This window comes from Triticum dicoccoides, chromosome 5A, assembly GCF_002162155.2.
Source record: "Triticum dicoccoides isolate Atlit2015 ecotype Zavitan chromosome 5A, WEW_v2.0, whole genome shotgun sequence".
In the NCBI taxonomy this organism is placed as follows: domain Eukaryota; kingdom Viridiplantae; phylum Streptophyta; class Magnoliopsida; order Poales; family Poaceae; genus Triticum; species Triticum dicoccoides.
The window spans coordinates 698,097,712-698,119,564 of NC_041388.1; the positions used below are offsets into that span (position 1 = coordinate 698,097,712).

The window sequence follows — 21,853 nt, forward strand, 5'->3', positions numbered from 1 at the left end:
TTTGCTTCGTATGTGGTCATTTGTTGAAATGCCTAGAAAGACAAGTATTTAGGAACAGGGGGAGTAGTAAGTAATCAGTTGTTAGTCGTTGGCTTATTAAGCCGGTGGCTAGGTGTGATTATTTAGCATGCAAATCGCAATGAGGCCGACAGGGATCCATCCCATCCGGGCTCCCCTGACCCCTTCCACAGTTGACACGCAGGCCAACAAGCAACACACACAAAGATCATCTCATCAGCATCGCACACCCACACGAGACACTACTTTATTCATTCATTATTCAATCCATCCAGACGTCCACACACAGACTGTCCCTGCCCTGGGTCGGGGACGGCCAAGCCCAAGATATTTTATCATCTCTCGTTGATCCTAGTACCAAGGATTTTTATTTTAACCCAGAACAAAAACCGGTTCAACAGTCAACATTCAGCACCTAATTTCTGCAGAAAAATTCACAGCCAGTTGAAATGCCATATTTCCAAAATTCAGAGCTCACGGTGGGAGCATAATTGACGGGCTCTGTAGCAGCAGCAGCAGTACCAAATGGAAGTGCAGGGATCCGAATTCACAGCAGCGGCAGCAGCAGTAGTTCCAAAGACCCGAGCTTTTGGAGGAGAAAAGGAAACAGTGCAGGGGTCCAATATCAGCACTCACTCTACCAGTAAAAAAATACCCCTCCCTACTCCAAAAGAGAGAGCAGCGGCAGCAGAGAAGCAGAGAGGAGAAAAGCAGGAGAGAGAGGAGTAGCTGACGGACAGTACAGCTGAGACGGGACAGCGGCACCCAGAGCAACCACAGCTCCCCTCCCTCCCCTCCGTCTATCCCGTGGAAGGAGACCCAGATCGGCTCGGCTCCTCGCTCGCTCGCTGTCCGGCGGTAAAAAGGAGCAGGGGGCAGATTCATCGCAGACAGGTAGGGGGAGCGGAGAAAGAAAACAACTCGGCGCAACAGCGACGGCCGAGATGTGGTGAAAGAGAGAGCTGCCTCCCTCCCTCCCTGCCTGCCTGGGGAAAGAAAGAGAGTAGAGAGAGGAAAAACATCACAAGAAAAGCATGCAGAAAGGAGGAGGAGGCCAGTAGCTAGCTAGCTTCCTCCCCTGCATCGGCCGCCAATTGTTTTCCCTCGCCGAGGTAAGTAAAATCTTGGCCGATGTTTTCTTGTTTTAATCCGTTGTTTATTTAGTATATTTGGTTGCCTTTCCTCCTGCCGGTCGATTTGTTTGTTTGATCTCAATTAGCTTCTCTGTTGCTTGCTTGTTGTTGGGTACAGTCCAGTCCAGGGAGGGGGCAGATCATGGCCGCCGTCATGGATTTGGATCTCAACTGCGCGCCGCCGTCGCCGGAGCCGGCGCCCCAGGACCACCGCCTCGGCCACGCAATGCTCCGCCAAGAACACGCCTACCGCCACCAGGTGCCTTCCCCTGCTTACCTACTTGCTCCCCGCAAAAATCTCTTCTTTCCTCACCAGCCAGCCCGTGTAAATCACGATTAAAAAATACTACTAAAATAGTGATCTAAATGCTCTTATATTAGTTTACGGAGGGAGTAAATAATACAGCCACGAATAAAAGTCAATTATTTTCGCAATTTCTTCGGCAGATTGGATAGATGTAAAGCTAATTTGGTTGTTGTACTGTTAAATATTTCCCTTGCTCATGTGGTTGCATCTGATTTGGTGTTTGTAGGTCGAGGACCTGCATAGGCTGTATTGGGCGCACAGGAATCTCAGGCCTGATGTGCCCTTCTGGGAGCAATCCCATGATGTCCTCTATCCCACCCATTCCATGCCCATGGCTACTTCCTCCCAATCCCACATGGTGAGCTATGCTATTCAGGCCAAACAGGAATTACCTAAACTTTCCCCAAATTCATGCTGCTAAATCAACAAGTCTCTCTGCTTTGCCGCCACAGATTGATCCGGATCTGCTGGGTGCTTCTTCTCATGAGCTACGAGGCAAGCAGGCCATTTGGTGTGGCAATGGGGTTGCAGGGAATTTGGGCGCCGAGGGTTCTTCAGTCAGGAGGAAGCCTGATCATGGTGGTGGTGTGCAGGGGAGGTCTGGTTACCGTCGCATGATCGATCTAGAGAAACCAGCGACATCAGAGGACGACGATGATGATGTGGAGATCTTATCTCCTGCTCGGTTCAGTGACTATGCCAAGCGCAATGCTGGGTTTGTGGATAATTCTCAGTGTTATCCAAGGGAGAATGCTGCCCATGTTCGTTTCGGTGAGTTCAGAGCATTCCTCCCTGCCCTGCCCTGCCTAGTTATGTTAATATAACTATCATTGTCTACTTTGGTAGAGTAAAACTGTTTTGTCAAGCAAAACTAAGAAATGCAGAGTCAAATGCCTTCCTAATAATAAGTTCGTTTGATAGAAATAGAATGGTCCTTCACATTAGAACTTAGATTGTTATTATAAAATGAATCTGTGAGTAATGAATCTTGATTAATACATGTAGGCTGCAGTTATGTGCTTTGGGTTCAAACTTGTGTCCTGCAAGGTTGCATTGTCAATAATGTTCACACCATGCCATTGTATTGTAGGCTAAATTATTCTCCATTCTTTCTATACATTCCCAACCATTTAAGTTTCATAGTAAAAGAACAGGATGGCCGGAAAATTCTATGTACCACTTACGTAATTGTGTGTTATGCTAGCTCCAGTTTTTTACAGTATAGCTTTTACGTATAGCTGTAATTTGTGCCTGCAAGCTTGAATCTTCTAGTCTTGTTGTGCTGAAACATCCATTTAGCTTATTATTTGTGCCTGCAAGCTTGAATCTTCTAGTCTTGGTTTGCTGAGACATCCATTTAGCTTAGTTCGAAGAAAACATCCATTTAGCTTATTTATAGGAAAAACACCCATTTAGCTTCAACGGAATGCGTGCTCTTGTTGTAATTCTCTAGACTCTTACAAAATAACCTCTAGTCAGTTGCAAGCCTGGATCTCTCTTTCAGTTTGTTTAATCAGTTGCAAGCCTGGATCTCTCTTTCAGTTGGTTTCTCTGGGCAACAGTTCATTTGTTTATCTTGATGATACATGAACATGAAAGGCTTCTTTGATTTATTTATTTTTCCTGTCTTTACGTGAGTTCCTTTATCCATTGTTTGTAATACAAGAGTCTAAGAGACACAGTATTATTACTAATTACACTTTAATGATCGCTCATTTAATAACTAATGCTTGACAGTACTAAGAGATTGTAAGTTGGCCAAGTTTATCTGCTATCAGACCAGATGGTGTGTTGCCTGTATTTCATCTTTTTTGTCAATGGCAACACATTAAAGTATTAATCGAGTCTATATGCGCAAAACATACACTATAATGTTCTTTGATTGGTAAAGAATTTCGTGACTTACGGAATTTAAAAGTGCAAGCAATTTGATAAGGGATGTTAGATTGCATCCTCTGCATTTTGATCATTGTTTACCTAATCATTACCTCTACCAATTTGTGTTCATTTCAATTAGAATAGCATAAATGTTCCATGTTCCATCAGCAACATAATTTCCCTGGCTAAATATGTAATTTTTTAGGAGTAATATTCCATTCAGACTGGAAGAAAACTAACCCATTGAGTAGAACATATCATAATGTTCTTGTATATCATTCTAACTAGATGTGTTCCCAGCTTTCTGTATGACTGCAGTTAGTGTAGTGCTTATAGTTTAGTGAATGTCTTGTCTTGTGCATACATCTTGGACTGCATGTTATTCATTGGTTTCTGTAACTCCAGTGGAAAAGTGTGAGATTCTGTTGGGGTATTTGCCTGACTCTGTTTATCACCTTTCAGGTTCAACTGGATCTAGTGATACCCCAGACAGTCATTCGCCAGTCAAAGCAAAGGCTACCGCATCTGGACGCATGCTTATCGACCTGAATATAGCTCAAGAAGATGATTTAAATGTTTGCCCTGATTCTTCCAAAAACGTGTTCGGTTCTCTTTTGGCTAGTTCAAGAACAATGCAATCAGGAGAAGGTTGCAGCAACTCCAGCAAAGCATTCCACATTGGGGGTGAATCTAGCATTGGATCCTCAAAAGGGTCTTCGATCACAGTTGCGGCATCAATGTCGGCCCCAGACAGCACAAGGGAAGTGATGGCCAGAGGTATTTGTGACCCACAGAGCAGTTCTAAGCCTTTCCGCGTGGAAGCTTCAAATCATGACGTGCGTCTCAGAGGAAATATCCAGCATCAACATACACTAGATAATGTCTCTGGAATGAGTTCTCAGGCCTCTATGGAAATTCCGCGCGAAGAGATATCAGTTAGGGCGAGCGGTCGACATTCTTCTTCTTCTTCAGATTTACAAAAAACAGGACAAACAGCTGTGTATAGGGAATGCCAAGAGGAGAGTCTAGCAGTAATCTGTGATGATGAAATGGAGGGTTTTGACTTGAATGTGTCAGTTGGAAGCATCGAGCTCCCATCGATGATGGATAGCAGTCCCAGAGAGAAACATGCAAGTAGTGATGGTGTTGACAAACTTCTAAGTCATTACTTTACTGAGGATAAGGTCCAGGAAAACATTTCTTCCCTTGAATGTCCAACTATCATAGACCAACAACAAATGGCTGAAAGTATGGACGGTAAGAGCGTACAGTCGCCAGACTCCGGAGTTGCAACAAACAGATCGATGTCGATTCCAGAAACTCCTCAAGGTCGTGACTACGCTTGTCCAAGATTGAGACCATCAAGTAACGGAGAATCAAATTCTATGAACGCGCCCATCACATATCAAGTTGTGACAGAAGATGAGTTACTAGCGTCCACAGCAGCTCAGACACTCGTTTCCTTATTCACGGATAGCGCTGCATGGTTCACAGACAGCCATTGCAGCAACAACCAGGCAGATGCTCAGGATGGAGGCGATGAACCGCAGGTTTCGCTGGACTCTTTCGAGGAAGGCGTGATGAACCTAGAGGCTCTGAGAGACGATGGGGATTCAGTCGCCGTGAGAGCGCCGGACAAGGACGGGCCTTCGTGTGGGATCAAGCTGAGGAGAGGGAGGGGAATGAGAGACTTCCAGAGAGAGATATTGCCCGGGCTGGTCTCCCTCGCGAGGCACGAGATATGCGATGACTTGCATGCTATAGGGTATGAGATCAGGAAGACTAGGCAGAGAAGGGCGCCCAGGGACAAGTACGGCCCGTCGACCCGGTCAAGGCTGCCTCGGCGTTGCTCGAATGCATGGAACTACTGAGAGTTTTTTCATACCGAAGCACCAGCGAAGCGCAATGCCGACGAAGGAAATGTGGGGGAGTAGGAGTTGTGAGGGTAATTCTGGCCAGCTCTGTGAATATCGCCGTGTATGAATTATGAAGCCGGTCTGCTGCTAGCGCCATCGTTCGGTTGGAGAATTCCTTTTGTCGGTTAATCTACAAAAAAGCTTGGTGATAATGCCGGAGGGGTGGTAGGTTGCGCCTTTTATTAGTAGCTCCAGATTTATATTTAGCAAGTGAAGTGATGATGGTAAAGCTCGACAATTTTTTTGTTTCTGTAACCTGGAAGAATCATTTGGATGAATGGCCCCATAGAACAAGGCTCCCTCCCTGTGTGTACATTCTTTACTGTATCTGTTGGGTTACTTACCATGCTAGTTGACATACATACGGTGTACAGCCCTGTCCTGGATGGCTGGTGGTCCAAATACCTGCCCTGCCCTGTGCAAAAAACATCCAAATTTGGCACTTGTTTGCATACAAACTGGGCAGTTGTTTGCATCCAAATTGGGCAGGTTTGTTTAAAGTGACATCCCGCAAAAGCCATGAATTACCTGCTATCAGTTTGTAATGTAGCCAAGATTTATGATCACATAACGCCAGATAAACTTGCAATCATATTATTTTTTTCTAAAAAATTGTTGGCATAACTAAAGTGCACCAGTCAGCTAGTCTTTTTTTTAAGGATTGAAATACTAGAAATCTAACGTTGAATTTTAAGCATGCCGAATTGCACGTTTCTAATGTGTTCTGCTTGTTAAAGAAAACTGTCATCCTCGCGACTACATAATTTGCCAGCAGGGGCATTCGATTTGCCATGATAAAAAAAGTTGGCGATCGATTTATTGCAAAATCCAAAAAAGAATGTGAAAAAACAATCCAGGTTTAGGAGGTGAATAATATGACAGCAACTGCCAGTACTACATGACTGATACTGCTACATCAGTGTGCAGTGTGTAGCACACGTAGAATCGGACAGCGCCACAAGACCTGCCCTGTCGACATCAGTCTACAGTCGGGATGATATCTCAGTCGATTGAGATTTGGTTGTGCATCACTGCATCTGCATGCATGAACTCGGATTTACGAGTATTTGTTTGGTGTCTGAATACAGGGCGGTCCATGAGACAAACACGGTGGTGGTTAGCAAAGCCCAAGGATTTTATCAGTTTTGTTAAATCTCAGTCGATAGAGGTTTGGTTATGTCTCGGTCGATACTACATTCGTGATATCTTACATTAAGATCCGTGCAATTTTTCCTTTTCAGTTTTTCCTGTTTTCTTTCTTACTACATGTTATGTCGCGTGACTAGGACTTGTTAAGTTTCAGTAGACCGAGACGTAGCCACACCCTTATTTCATTTCCCTGCCTTTTTTTTTTCATTTCACGCAGAAAAATAAGCTGAGTCTTGGTTGACCCGTTAGGCCTTCCACTATGTGCCCGGTGCTAAATTTCTGAAAAGCAGGCCACATATACATCGATGCCAAACGAAAACCTTTTGGCACCACTCCCACAACGTATGTAATTTGGCATCGATTGAAAGGCAGGCCCACGTGTATTAAAAAAAACATATTTGACCCAACACCAGCGTCTCCCTGTAAATAAAACTGCCCTCGTCTTCCTCCACGAAGCTCTTTCCATCTATACATGCAAAACTGCCGTCGTCTTCCTCCCACAAATCGGTTTCATCCTGACCTCCTCTTCCTGATTTGATGCTCGATTCTCTAGATCTATGTCAGATGGAGGTAGTGGGGCTGAGGAATTGGGTTGGCCATCGCGGGGCGGAGGTCGTGAGCAGGAGGACCTCGCGATGGAGGTTGCCGGCGACGAGCCACGCAAAGGTACTGTGCAGGCTGATGAAAGTCGCAGGCGAATCTAGCTCGCGGCCGAACGGCGGAGGCTGCATCCAGAAGGCGGTGGTCGCGGGCGGGCAGAGCTTGCGGTCAGGGGGGCAGAGGTCGCGGCAGTAGTCGCGCCGGCGACGGAGCCTGGAAGCCGACGGGGAACACAGAGAGGCCGTGGAAGTCCAGCTCGATAGCAGTGGAGGCAGAGCGCTCACCGGAGCCCGGCTGTTAATTCACGCGCGAGCGATATGGATTTTTTATTACCTCGACAAATTTGGCATCGGAGCAAGTAGATGCTCCGATGCCTGAAATTTTTTGTTTGGCACCGCTCAGGCAGTGAAGGGCATCGATGCCAAATGACCCAAAAGTAAATTTGGCATCCCTTTTGGCCTACATAGTGGAGGGCCTTATAGGAATCCCATGGTGGGCCGTGGGCATATGCATGCATGGATGCATGGTGGGTGCAGTGCAGGCCAGCCCCTTCCCAGTTGCACATGTGCATCATTGTTTGTTGCATTTGCCTCCAAAAGTGTGTCAGGAACATGCATGCTCTCTCATCAGTTCTGAGACTGAGAGCACTGTGCACTGTTACTGCATCTGTCACACAGTGGCTTATGCTAGAGAGGATTGTTAGGAATGGTGTATAAGTAGTACTTAGCATAATATTCTATCATATCGTTGGAACCAGCATCCACTCCACTAGTTGCTGCCTGCCTGCCTCAGGGGCATGATGATCATGGAGTAGTACTTGTTTTATCAAGACTATACTACTAGTAATAGACAGCAAGCAAACAGTTTGATGATCCCTCTAGCTTTTTTTGCTCTACTACTAGTATCTTGTTTGAGATCAAACATGTCTGTCTGCAGGCCAGGATGCAGTGCAGCAACCGGACGGACATCATCATCAGCTCAGCTGCTGTTATGTCAAGCAAGTACTGGTACCACAACTGAACCTTAATACGTACTAAGTACTATTCTGCATGGATCAGCAACCTCCAGAAAAGATGGTGAATCGACTGTAAATACTCTACGTGGATCTAGTAGTGAGCATTGATCATCAAGGTGCTGCCGCTGCTGGTGGGTGGACTAGGATCATGCCATCATCAATTCAGAGGAGAAAATAAACAGGGGAGGGAGGTCTGCTGCTGGGGCAGCCAGTGACATGTTATGAGTGTGTGTGTCTGAAGAACTCTGAATAACAAGCCTCCTCAGTCAATTCACACACCAGCAGCTCTGCATCTGCATGATCTAAATGAAACTTCAAATCTTTCTCAGCATCCAGCATTCATTTCTTTCTGTGTCTGTCTCTGTGTGTGTGCGTGAGAGATAACAGTCATACAGTCAGAGAACAGTCTCGTCGCATATCTTTCTCGGCATCTTTTGGATGAAAGATTATGCATGAAGGATCGTAGGAGCACTGTACAAACACTGCACTTGCAAGTTGCAATTAGGTGTAGGTGGCCACCGCCCTGAATACACACACACACACACATGATCCATAAATTGTGCAGGTGGTATGCTGCTAACAATGTGACCAGATGCACAGAGACAGCAGCAGTACAGGGCCACCCAATGATTCAAAATTTGGCGTGGTCCATATGTATGTATACTTGTGCAGTGCAGTTGAGACTGCAACAACTGAGTTGCTGTAAAAAACTGTCAACTGAGTGACACACTGCTGCTGCTGTAACAATAACACCGATGAACATTCACAAGGGCATCTCAAATTTCATCCCGCATCCGTCCACGCACGGGGGACCAATCCACGCACACGGATGCGAGAGGACGGCATCCAACGCTAACCTCATACATTTTGGCAACAGTTCAAACCAACCGAACGAAATTCGGCAGGGCACGGCCTCGGCGATGTTCTCCTTGTCATCGGTCTCGCCGAACACCGCCTCGCCCGCCTCGTTGTCACACTCCTTGTCGACGGCTGCCACCTCCGCCACCCGCGGGTGGTACCGCCAGCGGGCAAGGCGGATCTCGCGGGCGGTGCAGTATGACTCGAGAGCGCCTCCTGCTCTGCCATGTACGCGTCCGGCGCGACCGCCCTACCGGCGACGAGCTGCTCCTCCACCCGCAGATGCTCCTGGAGGAAGTGGTGGTTGTAGGCGGCATCGGCCTGCGCCTCGCAGAACCGCTCCTCCCACTCCTCGCGCATCATGTTCATGTAATGTGCACGGGCCTCGCGGCACGATGATGGTGGCGCGGAGGACGATGGTGGCGCCAGCCCGTTGTCGTTGGCCGCATCCTCCGGCTGTCTGCCGGCAGCAATGGCGACCATCTCCTTCTTTTGGTCCGGCGTCAGCCCGTCCCAGAGAATTTTGGGCGGGAGGAATTCATGGTGGGAGTGGTGTGGAGAGGGATTGAAGGCGGATGGCTGCGGCTACGGCCGGTGCAGCGGTTTATATAGCAATGGCGGGTGGCTCCGGAGGAGACGCCTCGGCAACCGTGTGACATCAATGTGGGCGGCAGACAGACGGACGGACGACCATCGTGTCATTTGAACATGCAACAGTCACCTGCACCGGGAAGCGGTGCGGGCGACCCTCTCTCGGTTGGCGCGCCATTTCAATGCCGGCGCCAGTGAGCGGCCGCGTCCGCTCTGGACGGGCATGAATGTGGGCACTGACGCTGGTCGTTTTGGGCGGGAAGCGCGCGCGGGTGGGGGTGTTTTCGGTGCCTCAGAGCGGTCAGAAGCGGGCTTGGGAGCGGTCCAGACCGCGCCACGGACCGATACAGACCCGCGTTGGATGGCTTTCGCTGTCCAGACAACGCGCTCCGAACGCATACAGGAGGTTTGAGGGTCGGCGTTGGTGATGCTCTAAAACAATGATACCAATGCATCAGACATTAGAGCAGTCACTCTCATTTCCACAATACTAAGTTAGGGCGGATGCCTAAAACGAACACATTATTCATCCGCGGACATGGATATGGAGACATCCAGACACATTTTAAACGGATCTTAAACAAACCAAATGATTTTCATGTAAACTGAATGATTTTCATTTAAACCGTATCAAATTCATTCAGAACATTTTTGACATATTTCATTAAACAGAAGCGTCTGAAAGTTAACCTAGTCTGAATCTTCACCTACGTCTCTACTTCAAATCCTTGTTGTTCCCCATGTCCGGCATCTTCGTTGGCCATGAGCTTTGGGTAAAGCTTTGGGATCGCTGATGAGAAACAGTAAGATATTGGACACAGATGCCTCATCAGAGTTCACGGCCTAGACGTCGTCGGTGGAGGTGAGGTCCACACTAGACATGGGCTGCCGACCTTGTGTTAATGGCCCGGGCGCGACCCGAAACTGCGACACAAATGTCACGGAGCTACCTGCGGTTCCGTCCGCGATCCTTAGCACCGCCTCCATGTCTGACTATGTCGGGATCGCGTTGCAGTTGGTGCATACGCTCCCCTGGCCTCGTAGAGCGCCCGCTGCTCGGCGACGAAATTTATGTTCTCCACGGCCAGGGCCGCCATGGCCTCCTTGCCCGTGAACTAGCTGCATATTTGATACTCGAGCAGTCGGTGATGGGCATGATGCGCCAGGAGGAAGAGATTGTAGCACTACTCCTCTAGCGGCTGCCGGATCGCCGACACCAGCTGTGGAGTCGGCTGATCCTACGCCATGACCTAGACATGGCGCGGGCGGTGCTCTTGACCAGCACGCTTCAATGTCGGCCCCAGTAACCGGCCGCGTTCACTCTGGAACGACATTGATGCGACGCTGGGGTGTAGAGGTGCGGTCATGCGGGAGAGGACGTAGGCGCATGGAATATTTTTTGGGTGGGGCCGGGGTGTCAGACGCGTACATGGCGGAGGTTTAGATGCCCACGTAGCCCCCCTCCCCAAGTTTGCATCCTGTTTGCGGAATTTTGGACAATCGAACGCATCGACGAGTCGTTGGGTTACCGTGTTGGATGGCAAAGTACGCATCGACAACTTGATTGAGACTTTTGCGGGCGTTTTGAGGGTCCAGTTGTAGAAGCCTTTACTGCTACTACTACATATGTGAATAGTGAATTATCCAGGAGGGGCGTTATGGCTCGCAGGAGCATATGCTCCCGAATAAATAGTAAATTAAAAAATGTAAAAAAGAATAAAAAATCTGATTTTTTTATAGATGTTCGTGTTAATGTCGCAAGCATGCTTGACAAATGTCATGCGAAACGGAGCAACAATGTTTCGTCGATGAAAAAACAAAATTGGGGTGATATTTGGTCTTGTATTTGTTTTGTTCTCCGGGAGCCAAAATGCTTAACATTTTTGCCTCAAAATTTGTAGTTAGCATTTGCATGTGACTATGATCACATGAAAAATTTATCTTGATTTTTTTGACATTTGAAAAATTACTTTTGGGCCTCCCGGAAGCCAATCCGGAATTATCCGGCAATGTATACATGTATGTACTCAGGTGGGCCCGGTCCTGTGTACAACTACTGTAGTGCTATAAATAATCATAAGTAAGTAAAATCGAGCAAAGCTTGTAAACCCAATGAATGGAAGGAGATTGATTGAAGGCAACCCTTGCTCTTGCCTTGGCTTTGCCTTCCACCTTCAGCTAAGCACCTAACCCGTGGGACGGGACCTTCGGTCTAGCCTTTGTTCGGGTATGGGACCGACCTGGGATTCTTCCATCCGAATGAGTACTGCCCTTCTGATTTGGTTTGAGTACGGGACCGACCTTCTCTTTTGTTTGTAATTGGGCTTTCCCGAAACAAAGGAACTTTGGTGTGAGAACCCACCCGAGTTGGTAACCCAACGTTTTCACCTACGATTTCTCCCTCGTCTTCTTTGCCTAGCCTTTAGCTTCTTTCTTGTCTGATCTTAGATTTCACTGTTAGGAAATAGGGCATTACCTGCCACTCTGCCTTTCTAAGAAGGCCTTTCGCTTAGTTGTCCTTTCTACTAGAACTTCCCTTTAGCAGTTCTGGAACATCTATAGTATGCTTGAATGTCGGCAATTTTTCTATATTCTCTTCCTCCTCGTCCATTAGTTCAGTTCCTTTCCTTAGTGAAATCTGCCCCCCTCCATCTTTCGAGAACAACAAGAGGGAATTCTCAAGCAGGCGTATTCTTCTTCACTTCCTAAGAAGGCATTTTCTTGCTAACAAGCCATTCTGGCAAACAAAAGAGCTACTTCTATCAAAGAGGAGCAAAGGCTAAGCGGAACTCCTCCCTTCGTGTCTTCTTCCTTTCCAAGCTTGTTGCGGGGAATCTGGGCTCTTTTTTAGCCCCTAAGGACTGCTACTTTGATGAATGAGGCCTGACGGTCTTAATTCCTAATGCTACTCCTACTGCTATTGCTATTGTTACTGCTTTTGGGAATTGGCATCTTTCTTCATAGGGGCCTAGCCAAGGAAAGCTTTCCCATTAAATGAATGTGCTTGCGTACTCTTCGATTCCTGCGGGAAGTGTGGGACTAATTGAATTTCATTCTTGTCTGCTAAGAGAATTATTCTTCCTTACAGCTTGCATTCGATGCATCCACCGTACTAAGAGCTCCTTTTGAAGAACCGATTCTGTAACAACCCCAAAGGCGAATCTATCTAAATAAACCTAAATAAAACTCCCATTATGATTTGAGATTGCCTTGCCGTTGCGCCCCTTGCCTTTCTTACTGGATTTCCAGTTGATGGGGAAGGCTTGGCAAAGAAGCTTGTGTCGGAAGAGAAGTGGAAAACTAAGCTGTTCGGGCTTAACTTAAACCTGATTGCCCTAGTAGGAGTCAGAATAAGGTTGAGGCTTGAAGACAAGCAACTGACATCTCGGATCTTGCCATTGCCAGGAGCATGGATGCCCAGAATGCCCTCAGTCTATGTCTGTCTATATAGGCTTTAAGGAAAAAGGCAAGTAAGCCGTAAGCCACAAATCAAGGCTTTTAAGGACCTTCGACAGCTTATAAATAAGCTAATAACAGATCTTTTGCGTCTTTCGAGATGCGAAGAGAAGTAAGAAGGTTTACTATTGGGATAACGAAGAATATGACCATATTTCAGATGGATTTTCAACAGACGAGATCGGATAGTAGAATAGAGAGAAGGATTTGCTGCTTTCTTAAAATGATAGAGAGTCAGGAGAGGGTCTATGTTAATAGAGCTCTTTAGATAGGGAGAGGAAAGACGTAACTAGACCGTGGAAAGAATAGAATCTTTTACCGCTACATCCGCTGGAGAAGAAAACTCAGCAAAGGAGATTCCTATCCTTTCTCTAGTTGAAGACTAATCTGGATATTCCCGAAGATGCTTGACTTCGAGTTCTTGGAGTGACAGCTTTCTTTGTAAACAAGGGTCCCTTACTCTATTACTTTTCCACTTCATTGATCTGAAAGAAGTGACAGAAGAAAGCTACGAGCATATACCCCTGCCCCGGGGGAACAGGTGCCACCTCAACAGCTATATTCTAAATAGTTAAGCCTCGCAACCCTTTCCTTTGCATCGGACCTTTCCCGCTTTCCTTCCTCACTCAAACTTCAAAAAGTCCTTCCATGAATCTAGGGAAGGAAAACCACCTCTGACTTCACCAAGTCTCCCTTTCTTTGGTCGAAGGCTTCAGGTCAAGATCCTTTTTCCTATCTATTGAAGATGCAAAGAGAGATGCTGCTTCCTCTTCAAGTTGGAAGTGCAAGAAGAAATGCGGTAAATAGGAGTTCCATCTACCACGCACTCGCCCCACACTCCAGCTAACTTCAGCATCCATACTCAGCTAGGAGGAAGGTGCCGGGGACACTATGAACACACATGTACTTGGTTGACTTCATGTCCCGTCTCACAACCGGGTAAGATCAAATAAACAAATAGCTTGCTTGCCCAATCCCTATTGAGAGGATTTCTTGAGCTTGAACTTCCTTTTGTAGCTCCACTCACAAGGACTTCTTTTCATCCGCAATGAAGCTTATACCACCACTTGGTCAGTAAGGCCTGATTCAAAAAAAGATCAATCACCCCCTTCCCTACTTCAATGGAAAAGGGGGAATCGCCCTTTCACAGCCGCCCCTCCACAAAATTTATACCTATCCTTTCGCCTAAGATGATCACGAACGAAGACAGAGAATTGCGTAGATAGGAGGAGGAAATGAACCAACCCGAAAAAACAAACAAAAGGGAATGAGAGAAATGATCGGAACGATTGAGGAAAGAAAGAGAATGGCGGCCCCTTTCCTTTCGCCCAGGGGGCATCATCGTCGGGGACAGGCTTCGAGGGTTCTTCCATATCTAGATATAGAGATAGATGATGATAGAGATCTAGATCTTTCTATATATAGATCCTTTGAGAAATTTCTGTTGATCCGCTTTCAAGATCTATGAACAAGAGAGATCCAAAAAATCTCCATGTAAAAAAAAGAGATGAATAGATAGGGCTGAGCTGATAGCAGGACTGGGTACGATGATGGGGCGAGAGAGGGAAAAAACCCTTCGGGATGGATCGGGAAAAGTGACCTCCGGCTCAGCCCACGACTTCCTTCCCTTCGCATAGCTCAGGTGACTCCCTTCCCCCTTTTTTCCCAGAATGAATTAGCCCGACAGGACGAATCCTGCCCTCCTGTCTTTCTTTCTCATTGAATGAACCACTGCCTGGGACGCCCCTATGCCTATGAATTCAATGATTTAAGGGCCCCAAGAGGAAACTTCGGAAAGAAAGCCTACTGATTGGTCTGGTTGTCCCCCGGCGGTGCCCGGGCGGGCCTCGGTTCAATCTTGCCGATTCTACCAAGACATGGCTCAAAATGAAGGGGTAAGGCCAAGTGTTCTTAAAACAAAACTCGAAGTGCACACTTCGGAGCACGGTCTTCCGTTAGGTCCTTTACGGACGACGAAAGCCCCTTGGCTATACTCTACTCTTCGCCTCCGGCTGTTCTGTTCTTTTCTTTTGGCCCGGCGGAGCTGAGCTGGGTTCCATTACACTCTGTAGGAAATGCATAGACAGTCCACGCAGCAAACCGAGGCCCTGCGTGCGCCGTACGTACCGCCTACGAATAATAGGTAGCCCCACCCCAGGCAGAGTTTGTGAGCCGTGTAATAGGCGACCATTTCATGCGGTTCGGGGGGCACTTGAATAAGCCGCCGGCACCCGGCTGCGTCTTTACCCCTATCCAATTTTTGGGCCAATTCCCCCTTCGTACTACCAAAAAATGAGATTCTTGCCGAATCCGAGTTTGCTGCCCCAACCATTACAAAACTAATACCTATTCTGTTTAGTACTTCAGGTGCTTCTCTAGCGTATAATGTAAATCTCGTAGCGGATCAATTCCAACGAGCCTTTCAAACTAGTACTTTTTGTAATCGACTCTATAGCTTCTTCAATAAACGCTGGTTCTTCGATCAAGTTTTGAATGACTTTCTAGTCAGATCGTTCCTGCGTTTCGGATATTCAGTCTCATTCGAAGCTTTAGACAAGGGTGCTATTGAGATATTGGGCCCTTATGGTATCTCGTACACATTTCGACGATTGGCCGAGCGAATAAGTCAACTTCAAAGTGGATCTGTTGTGCGAAGAGTGTGTTATGAACCGTGGCCGCCTACCTGCTTTGGTTGGTGGGGGCGGCTCCTCCGTTGTGGGTAAACGGGAAACCCGACTCTACGAACCCGAGGAAAGGCTGCACAGCTTCCGTATGGGCGTTAAGACCGGAGCTTTTTGTAGTGCTAGCAGGAATGCAAGTGAATGAATCCAATCCCATCCCCTTTAAAATCGGCGAGGTAATACCTTATTGAAGTAGGGCACGCTACGGCAACACAGGACTGACGGGGTGGGGGCTTGCTGTCTACTTGGCGAGCCTTCACTGCCCCCTTCTGTAACTTCCCTTCTTTCGTCCGTCCACGAGGCAGTCAAAAGAAAGAGAGAAAGGGGCGGCTATAACGCAGGAGTCGTGGCGGTTGTATGCCACAAGGTCCATATAGACAAGGGGACAAGTGAATCATCGCTTTTGGGCGCAGGCAGCCCTCTAGCATCCATCCCATTGCATTCCTCTCGTAGAGTACTGTACCGTCTCAGACCAGATACATCTATGGAAAGAAAGGATTTCGTAGAAAATCTGCATTTTTCTATTTTTTTATCCCCATGCATTCCGTTATTCCCGTAACTATGGATTGATTGTCCCTACCTAACTAAATGGTAGTGGTCTAGGGAGCGCAATTGCTAGAGCACGGGAGAATGAAGAGTAATGATTTAAGCAAGAGTAGCCGGACGGACTACTATAGTCAGTCTAGTGACTACTATAGTCTTTTCTTTCTTTGTAGTTAAGTAATAATGTTTGGTATAGCAGCCTTTCCGAGCGAGTCTCTGGGATCTCCTGTAAACCCCCATGATGTGGTAAAGGGAGGATATTAGGGGAAGCAGTGAGTGGAGATTCCCCTGCGGAGAGCCGGATGAGGGGAGACCCTCACGTCCGGTTCGGAGGGCGGGGATATCCCGACCCTACTATCATTATGCCTTTGCAATGTTACTTGGTTCAACTCCATTTGTGACCTTTTCTCGTATGTGGGACTCTCTATCTTCTTGGGTAGATTCTAGATCATCTTTCATTTTGTTAGTGAGTAGTTTTCTTATTAATAAGTCAAGTCAAGAGTAATAAGAGAACTGTAGGAGCTTGCCAGGACGGCTTGGTAAGCAAGCTACCTGTTATGTAGGCGCCAACTCCCAGTTCTTTCTCTTCTTTCTTTTTGATTTTTTATTCTCGTTTTTTTACTAAACGTATAATCTCCTTTCCGGGGAAGGGGTAACATAGACAGAGGCACATGTAGACAGATACAGACTTTTTCAATCTTTTGCCTAAGCGAAGTAGTTGATCCCTCCGAGGTAAGGGCGAATCGAGACCGAAAGCTACTAATAAAATAGCATAATCTGAACACATAGCTGAACACATAGTTTAAGTAGAAACTGTTAAAGCTCCCTGTTCTCAAAACGGCCGGCTTTGGTTCAGCTCTCGGGCCACCTTACACACTAATAAAATCGTCAGCTTCCTTCCCCACTCATCGCCCTCACTTTAAGACAAAAAATCCAATTCGATTCAAAGATCGGAATCATACTCCTGCGGGCAAGGTCGGCTCAAGAAATGGAAGTTGTGAGATGGAAAGAAAACCACGAAAAAAGAACTGAATTAGGGATCAATCCATACGCGGCTTGCCTTCTCCCCTTCCCCATAGTAAGCCAGCCAATAGAATAGTACCCTAACTTAAGAAGTTCTCTTAGCTAGCGCATGTCCATTAATGTGACCACCGCATGCTCCTGCATGAGTTTCATGAATGGTTTGTTTTCGAATCCTATCTCTCTGGGGAAAGGTATCTTTTTTCAATTCGAACAACGGTATCCCTACCTGGCAAACTATCCTCGTTTTCGAACTCCCTAGTTTTGTCCTCTGCTGTAGTATTCCGGTTAGTAGACGACTTCCTTCATCGGAAATCTAGCCAGTGCTTTCCATTAGGTGTGCAACGAAGGATAGCCTTGCTTTTCTTCTGATTCAGATTCAGTCCAAAGATAGAGACAAAAGAAAGGCAATTATTGAATCAGACTTGGCTTCTTTTTCGGCATGGGCAAAGGTTTGGCAATTCCACCATTAGCAAAGGTTTAATCGGTTGACGGTATCCTTGGCGAAAGGCACCTGGTGAGAGTAGCTGCTGCTGCTGTGCTACCTCCAACTATGAAGTTCAGCACATGAACAATACAGAGTACTTTGTTTCCAAAAACAATACAGAGAACAAGACCACAAGAAAACAATTTAAAAGAACTACTTTTAGGCAGCAGCATCTGGACAACAGGCTTAAAAGCTTCCAAAAAAATGATAGCACAGACAGCCGAAACAATTTTCCTAATACTTCTTTAACTTGACCTTTTTGCAGTACATCTAACAGCATATAGGGGAATGCCTTTTTTATATTACATTTGCACCAAACCAAGCTATTCTTAATACTAATTCCTTTGCATAGATACTTTCCAAAGTGCTGAGAATAGCAACAGAGAGAAAACGCTGCAGAAGATATCACAATTGAATTACTAACCTAGTACTTGTTCATAGATTTTCTAGCATCTTCAATAAGCTTTGATTCTTACTCAAGTAGTTTGGTTTGTAGTGTCGTTTTTTTTCTTGACTCTAGTAGTGTAGTTAGCATGCCTTCCGTTCCTTGCTTGCTTATGCACTTTTGAATTAAAGACGACCTTTCAATTCATTATTGATTGGATAAAGTAGTATTAGTTAATATACGCTGATTCAGACAAATCAAAAATAAGAGACAGTCTTTTTGGATACTGTATGCTGGGACAGACCTGTAGGTGAGCACAAGCACAACCAGCCTTCCACCTCTTTATACTTATGTTTAGCAGTGTACCTGGTCTTACTTCTTTTTCAGTTTACGCTTGTGTCCCAAGCTTGCAAGTTCGAAGAAGAGTATTGTATTGACCTGAATCAAGTTGTTTGCCTACCCGCCGTTATGTCTTAGCTAGGAATGAGCTGTGAACAAAATAGAAATAGTTGTTACTTGAGTCGATAATGACTTTGTGTCGGTTTGCTATTTACTATAAATTGGACTGGTACCATGTATTGTAACATAAGCTTTTGTATAAGAGCTGAGATGTAGTTAAGATTACACTGGATCCTCTCTCTGTTTTGTTGCTTCCTTCCATTATCTCCAACAACTGGTATCAACACTAGGAACCTTCACGGTCAGGGTTGATTTTCTTAGACCACTATGAACACTTGTAATTGGTTCTTTCTACTTCAGGCATGGTTCTCTCTAGTTAGTGGAAGAGTGTACAACATAGGGATTGGTATCAGTCACACATTTAGGAAAGAAAGTGAAAGGGGAGGGCAAGAGCGGTTCGAAGGTCAATGAAATGATAAAAAACCACCGGGTCGAGTTCGCTTCTCCCTTCCTTTTGGTGTTTAGGATTTGAAGTTTATATAAGAAGAGAGGAAAGAGGAACTGCGCTAAATGGATAATTTCATCCTGGTGATGGGCTATTCCAATGGGCATGCATCTGAGATATGGGCTTTGAGCGTAGGAACGCCCACCTTTACAAGAGCTCAGTTCTAAGATTGTTTGCACGCAGGCACCACTACTATTCTGTCTTTTCTTGTTATGCATCCGGTCCTAGAAATCTTTTTTTTTTCTGAACGGAGGAAGAGAAATAAAAACGTCACTTCGCTCGCCTTGGGGGACCTAATTAGGAGCTGATTGATTTCTTTAATAGATATGAAGATGCCTTGAATGAACCCAAGCAAGCCGAAATAGAATACTATAAGTATGAAGTGGACATCTATGGTTTAATTGGAAACATCTCTTTTCTATTTAGATTTTGTCAGTGCCTCCCTTTGTGGCAGAGCGAGCGCCTTGACTAAGATAGATTGACTCTTTCATTCTTTTTTTCATTTTATTCTGGTTCCAATCGTTTGAGGAAAACCCCCTTTGGCATCAATGAAACTCTGTTATATAGGAGTTCAAAAACCTCATTTCGTTTGAGAGATAGTGGAATTTCTTCTTTCAACACGTACATCGACGAGGGTGTCGATGACTTGAGTGAGGAATGGTCATGTGCTAGAGGCCGTACCTTTGGAGTAAGACCTCAACAAGGGGGTGTGCAGTTTAAATGTAAATGACGAGCATGGAGAGGCCAAGGTCATTTGTAATTAGGTGTGGCTAATGCAAGAAGACTGGCGAGCTGTCCATGGTGAGAAAAGTTGTGATGCTACTGCAGGGGGCATCCTGGTGTAGTTGAGGGCGCAGAACTTCTGTGCGGGTACAACTGGCACTTAAAAGACCTTCCGTGTAGATGAGTTCTCTTGAGTGAGACTAATCGAGTTACGAAGAAACCTTTGCGATGGTGCTGTGCAGTTGGGTTCTCTATGGAGGAACTTCGTTGTGGGGACCAAGGGGTCTTCTTAAGAAGAGTTGCTTTGATGAAAAGAGTGTAGCCATGATGGCAAGTCAAGGTGGGGCCCTGTGAAGGCAAGCCTTGTGTATGTTGGCGTGATGACGAGAGAAAGGAAATGCCCAAGAACAATAGCTGTCCGTAGCACACCCTGCAGTGACTTCGACCAGCGGACCAGCCTATCCAATACCCTACGCCATGACCTTAGAAGTTCGTACCCCATGATATTCAATGACACCTGTAGACATTTGATCATTCATACCTCACAGTACGCTTTCTTTCTTTTTTTGGACTTTGAATTCCAAGCGAAGGAAGCTCAGTGAAAGATAGACTGGGATTTGATAGCAAGAAGAAAGCAATCATAGTACGCGGCACACACCACTGACGAATGAGATTGACGTCCCAAACCAACACAGGTTCAAGACTAAGTGCAGAACCAAGAATGCCGTGGATAGAAAAGTGAGTGCTTCCTCAAGCTTCATGAAGGAAGGGTCCAAGGACCTAAGCGACAACCTCTACGAAAAAGAAAAACCTATATATAGATAGTGGTATGTGTTCGCTGACACTAAATAGACTTGGCTCGGGGCAGAACTGAGTGGCTAGGCTAAGTTCCCTAGTCTTCTATTGGCCTACCCACCCCTACGACATGGAGGTGCTTACCCTTCTCCAACAAGCGTTCCACCACGCGGCGATTGATTACCGCTTTCCGTCTCAATCCGTTCCAGACCTAGCCCCTTCTCTGATCGGGGGAAGGTCATTCTAAAACATCAGATCTCCCATTGATGCTGATCAAAAATAAGTTTATCCACCTAGAATATATGATAGGTACCGAAAGATTGGATGTCATTTCTAAACACCAGGCGGGACGAGCAGCCCTATACCACGTGTAGCCACACTCTAGTGTCCTTTTCTACTTAGTTGGACAGATCACTTCAGAAAATCGTATAAAAATCAAGCAAGAAAACGGATGCGCTAACGCGCAACGGCTTTCGCGCTAGTTGCTCAAAAAATCGTATAAAAATCAAGCAAGAAAAAGGTTCTGGCAGGCTGCGTGGGGCTGTAAATCCTCTTTCGCTGGCTGGGCCCTTTGGACTCGAAATCCAAACGGAGTGAGTGGTTCGATTCCACTCTCAGAACGAGATTGAACAAAATAAAATGCAAGTGAAACGAGACGAGAATCAAATTGTAGGCTTCTTTCCTAAAAGCGGTGGTTCTCGCCTCCCCGTTCCCAAAGCGGGGTGGGCGATAGCGCTGCGGTTCTTTTCTTTATCGATCGGGTAGATCCATATGTTTTGAGGGGGGGACGAGGTGTAGCGCAGTCTGGTCAGCGCATCTGTTTTGGGTATAGAGGGCCATAGGTTCGAATCCTGTCACCTTGATGTGGTATTCACACAATGGGGCCGAAGTGCAAAGCCCCGCAGCCTATCCGTGGTCGGGAAGGCAGGGGTATTAAAAGTGAAACTTGGCTTGCGTGTGCGCGCACACAAAGGAGACTGAGTTGGATTGCAAAGCCTCTCAGACGGAAGGAACCTGTTTTAAAAACCCCTTTCTACAATCTTGAGAAATCTCACGCAAGCAACTACACGCCGCAAGTCTTCGGTATTGTTCGCAAGGAATTTGAAAAGATTGACTCCGCTTTTTTTCTTTTCGAGCATGCCAAGCTTTCAGTAGAGCGGAGTTCTGTGCATGAAGTAGGCGCAGTTTACAAACTAGTGAATGGTCAAATGAATAGGCTCGTTTCATCAGGGGTAACCAAGGAGTAAGAATGATTTGATAAAGTAAACCATTTGAGTGCGGTTCCTTCAGAACAAGCTGTTCCCTTTTCAGATTGCTTCTTTGGGCCACTTGAGCATCGACTGGGCAAGGTTGGATTCCCTCTACTTCGGGTGGCTACTATTTCTCAACAATGT

At 46.3% G+C, this 21,853-nt stretch overlaps 1 protein-coding gene and 1 non-coding gene across 2 annotated transcripts; both read left to right on the forward strand.

Annotated features, from left to right (window-relative positions):
- The first annotated feature begins 713 nt into the window (after positions 1 to 713).
- Positions 714 to 5,625, forward strand: LOC119304284. The gene is made up of 5 exons (XM_037581463.1): positions 714 to 1,130; positions 1,270 to 1,410; positions 1,685 to 1,816; positions 1,911 to 2,229; positions 3,799 to 5,625. The coding sequence occupies exons 2-5, from the start codon at positions 1,294 to 1,296 to the stop codon at positions 5,205 to 5,207; spliced, it is 1,977 nt and encodes a 658-aa protein (XP_037437360.1). The 5' UTR covers positions 714 to 1,130; positions 1,270 to 1,293; the 3' UTR covers positions 5,208 to 5,625.
- A 15,622-nt stretch (positions 5,626 to 21,247) lies between these two features.
- On the forward strand, positions 21,248 to 21,322 carry TRNAP-UGG. The gene has a single exon. It is a non-coding gene; the product is annotated as a tRNA-Pro (tRNA).
- Positions 21,323 to 21,853: the final 531 nt, after the last annotated feature.

Excerpts from the sequence above, each read along its gene's own strand:
- LOC119304284 (XM_037581463.1), top strand. The coding sequence starts at position 1,294 with ATGGCCGCCGTCATGGATTTGGATCTCAACTGCGCGCCGCCGTCGCCG. Across the intron at positions 1,411-1,684 it reads AACACGCCTACCGCCACCAG|GTCGAGGACCTGCATAGGCT; the intron begins GTGCCTTCCCCT and ends TGGTGTTTGTAG. Across the intron at positions 2,230-3,798 it reads TGCTGCCCATGTTCGTTTCG|GTTCAACTGGATCTAGTGAT; the intron begins GTGAGTTCAGAG and ends ATCACCTTTCAG.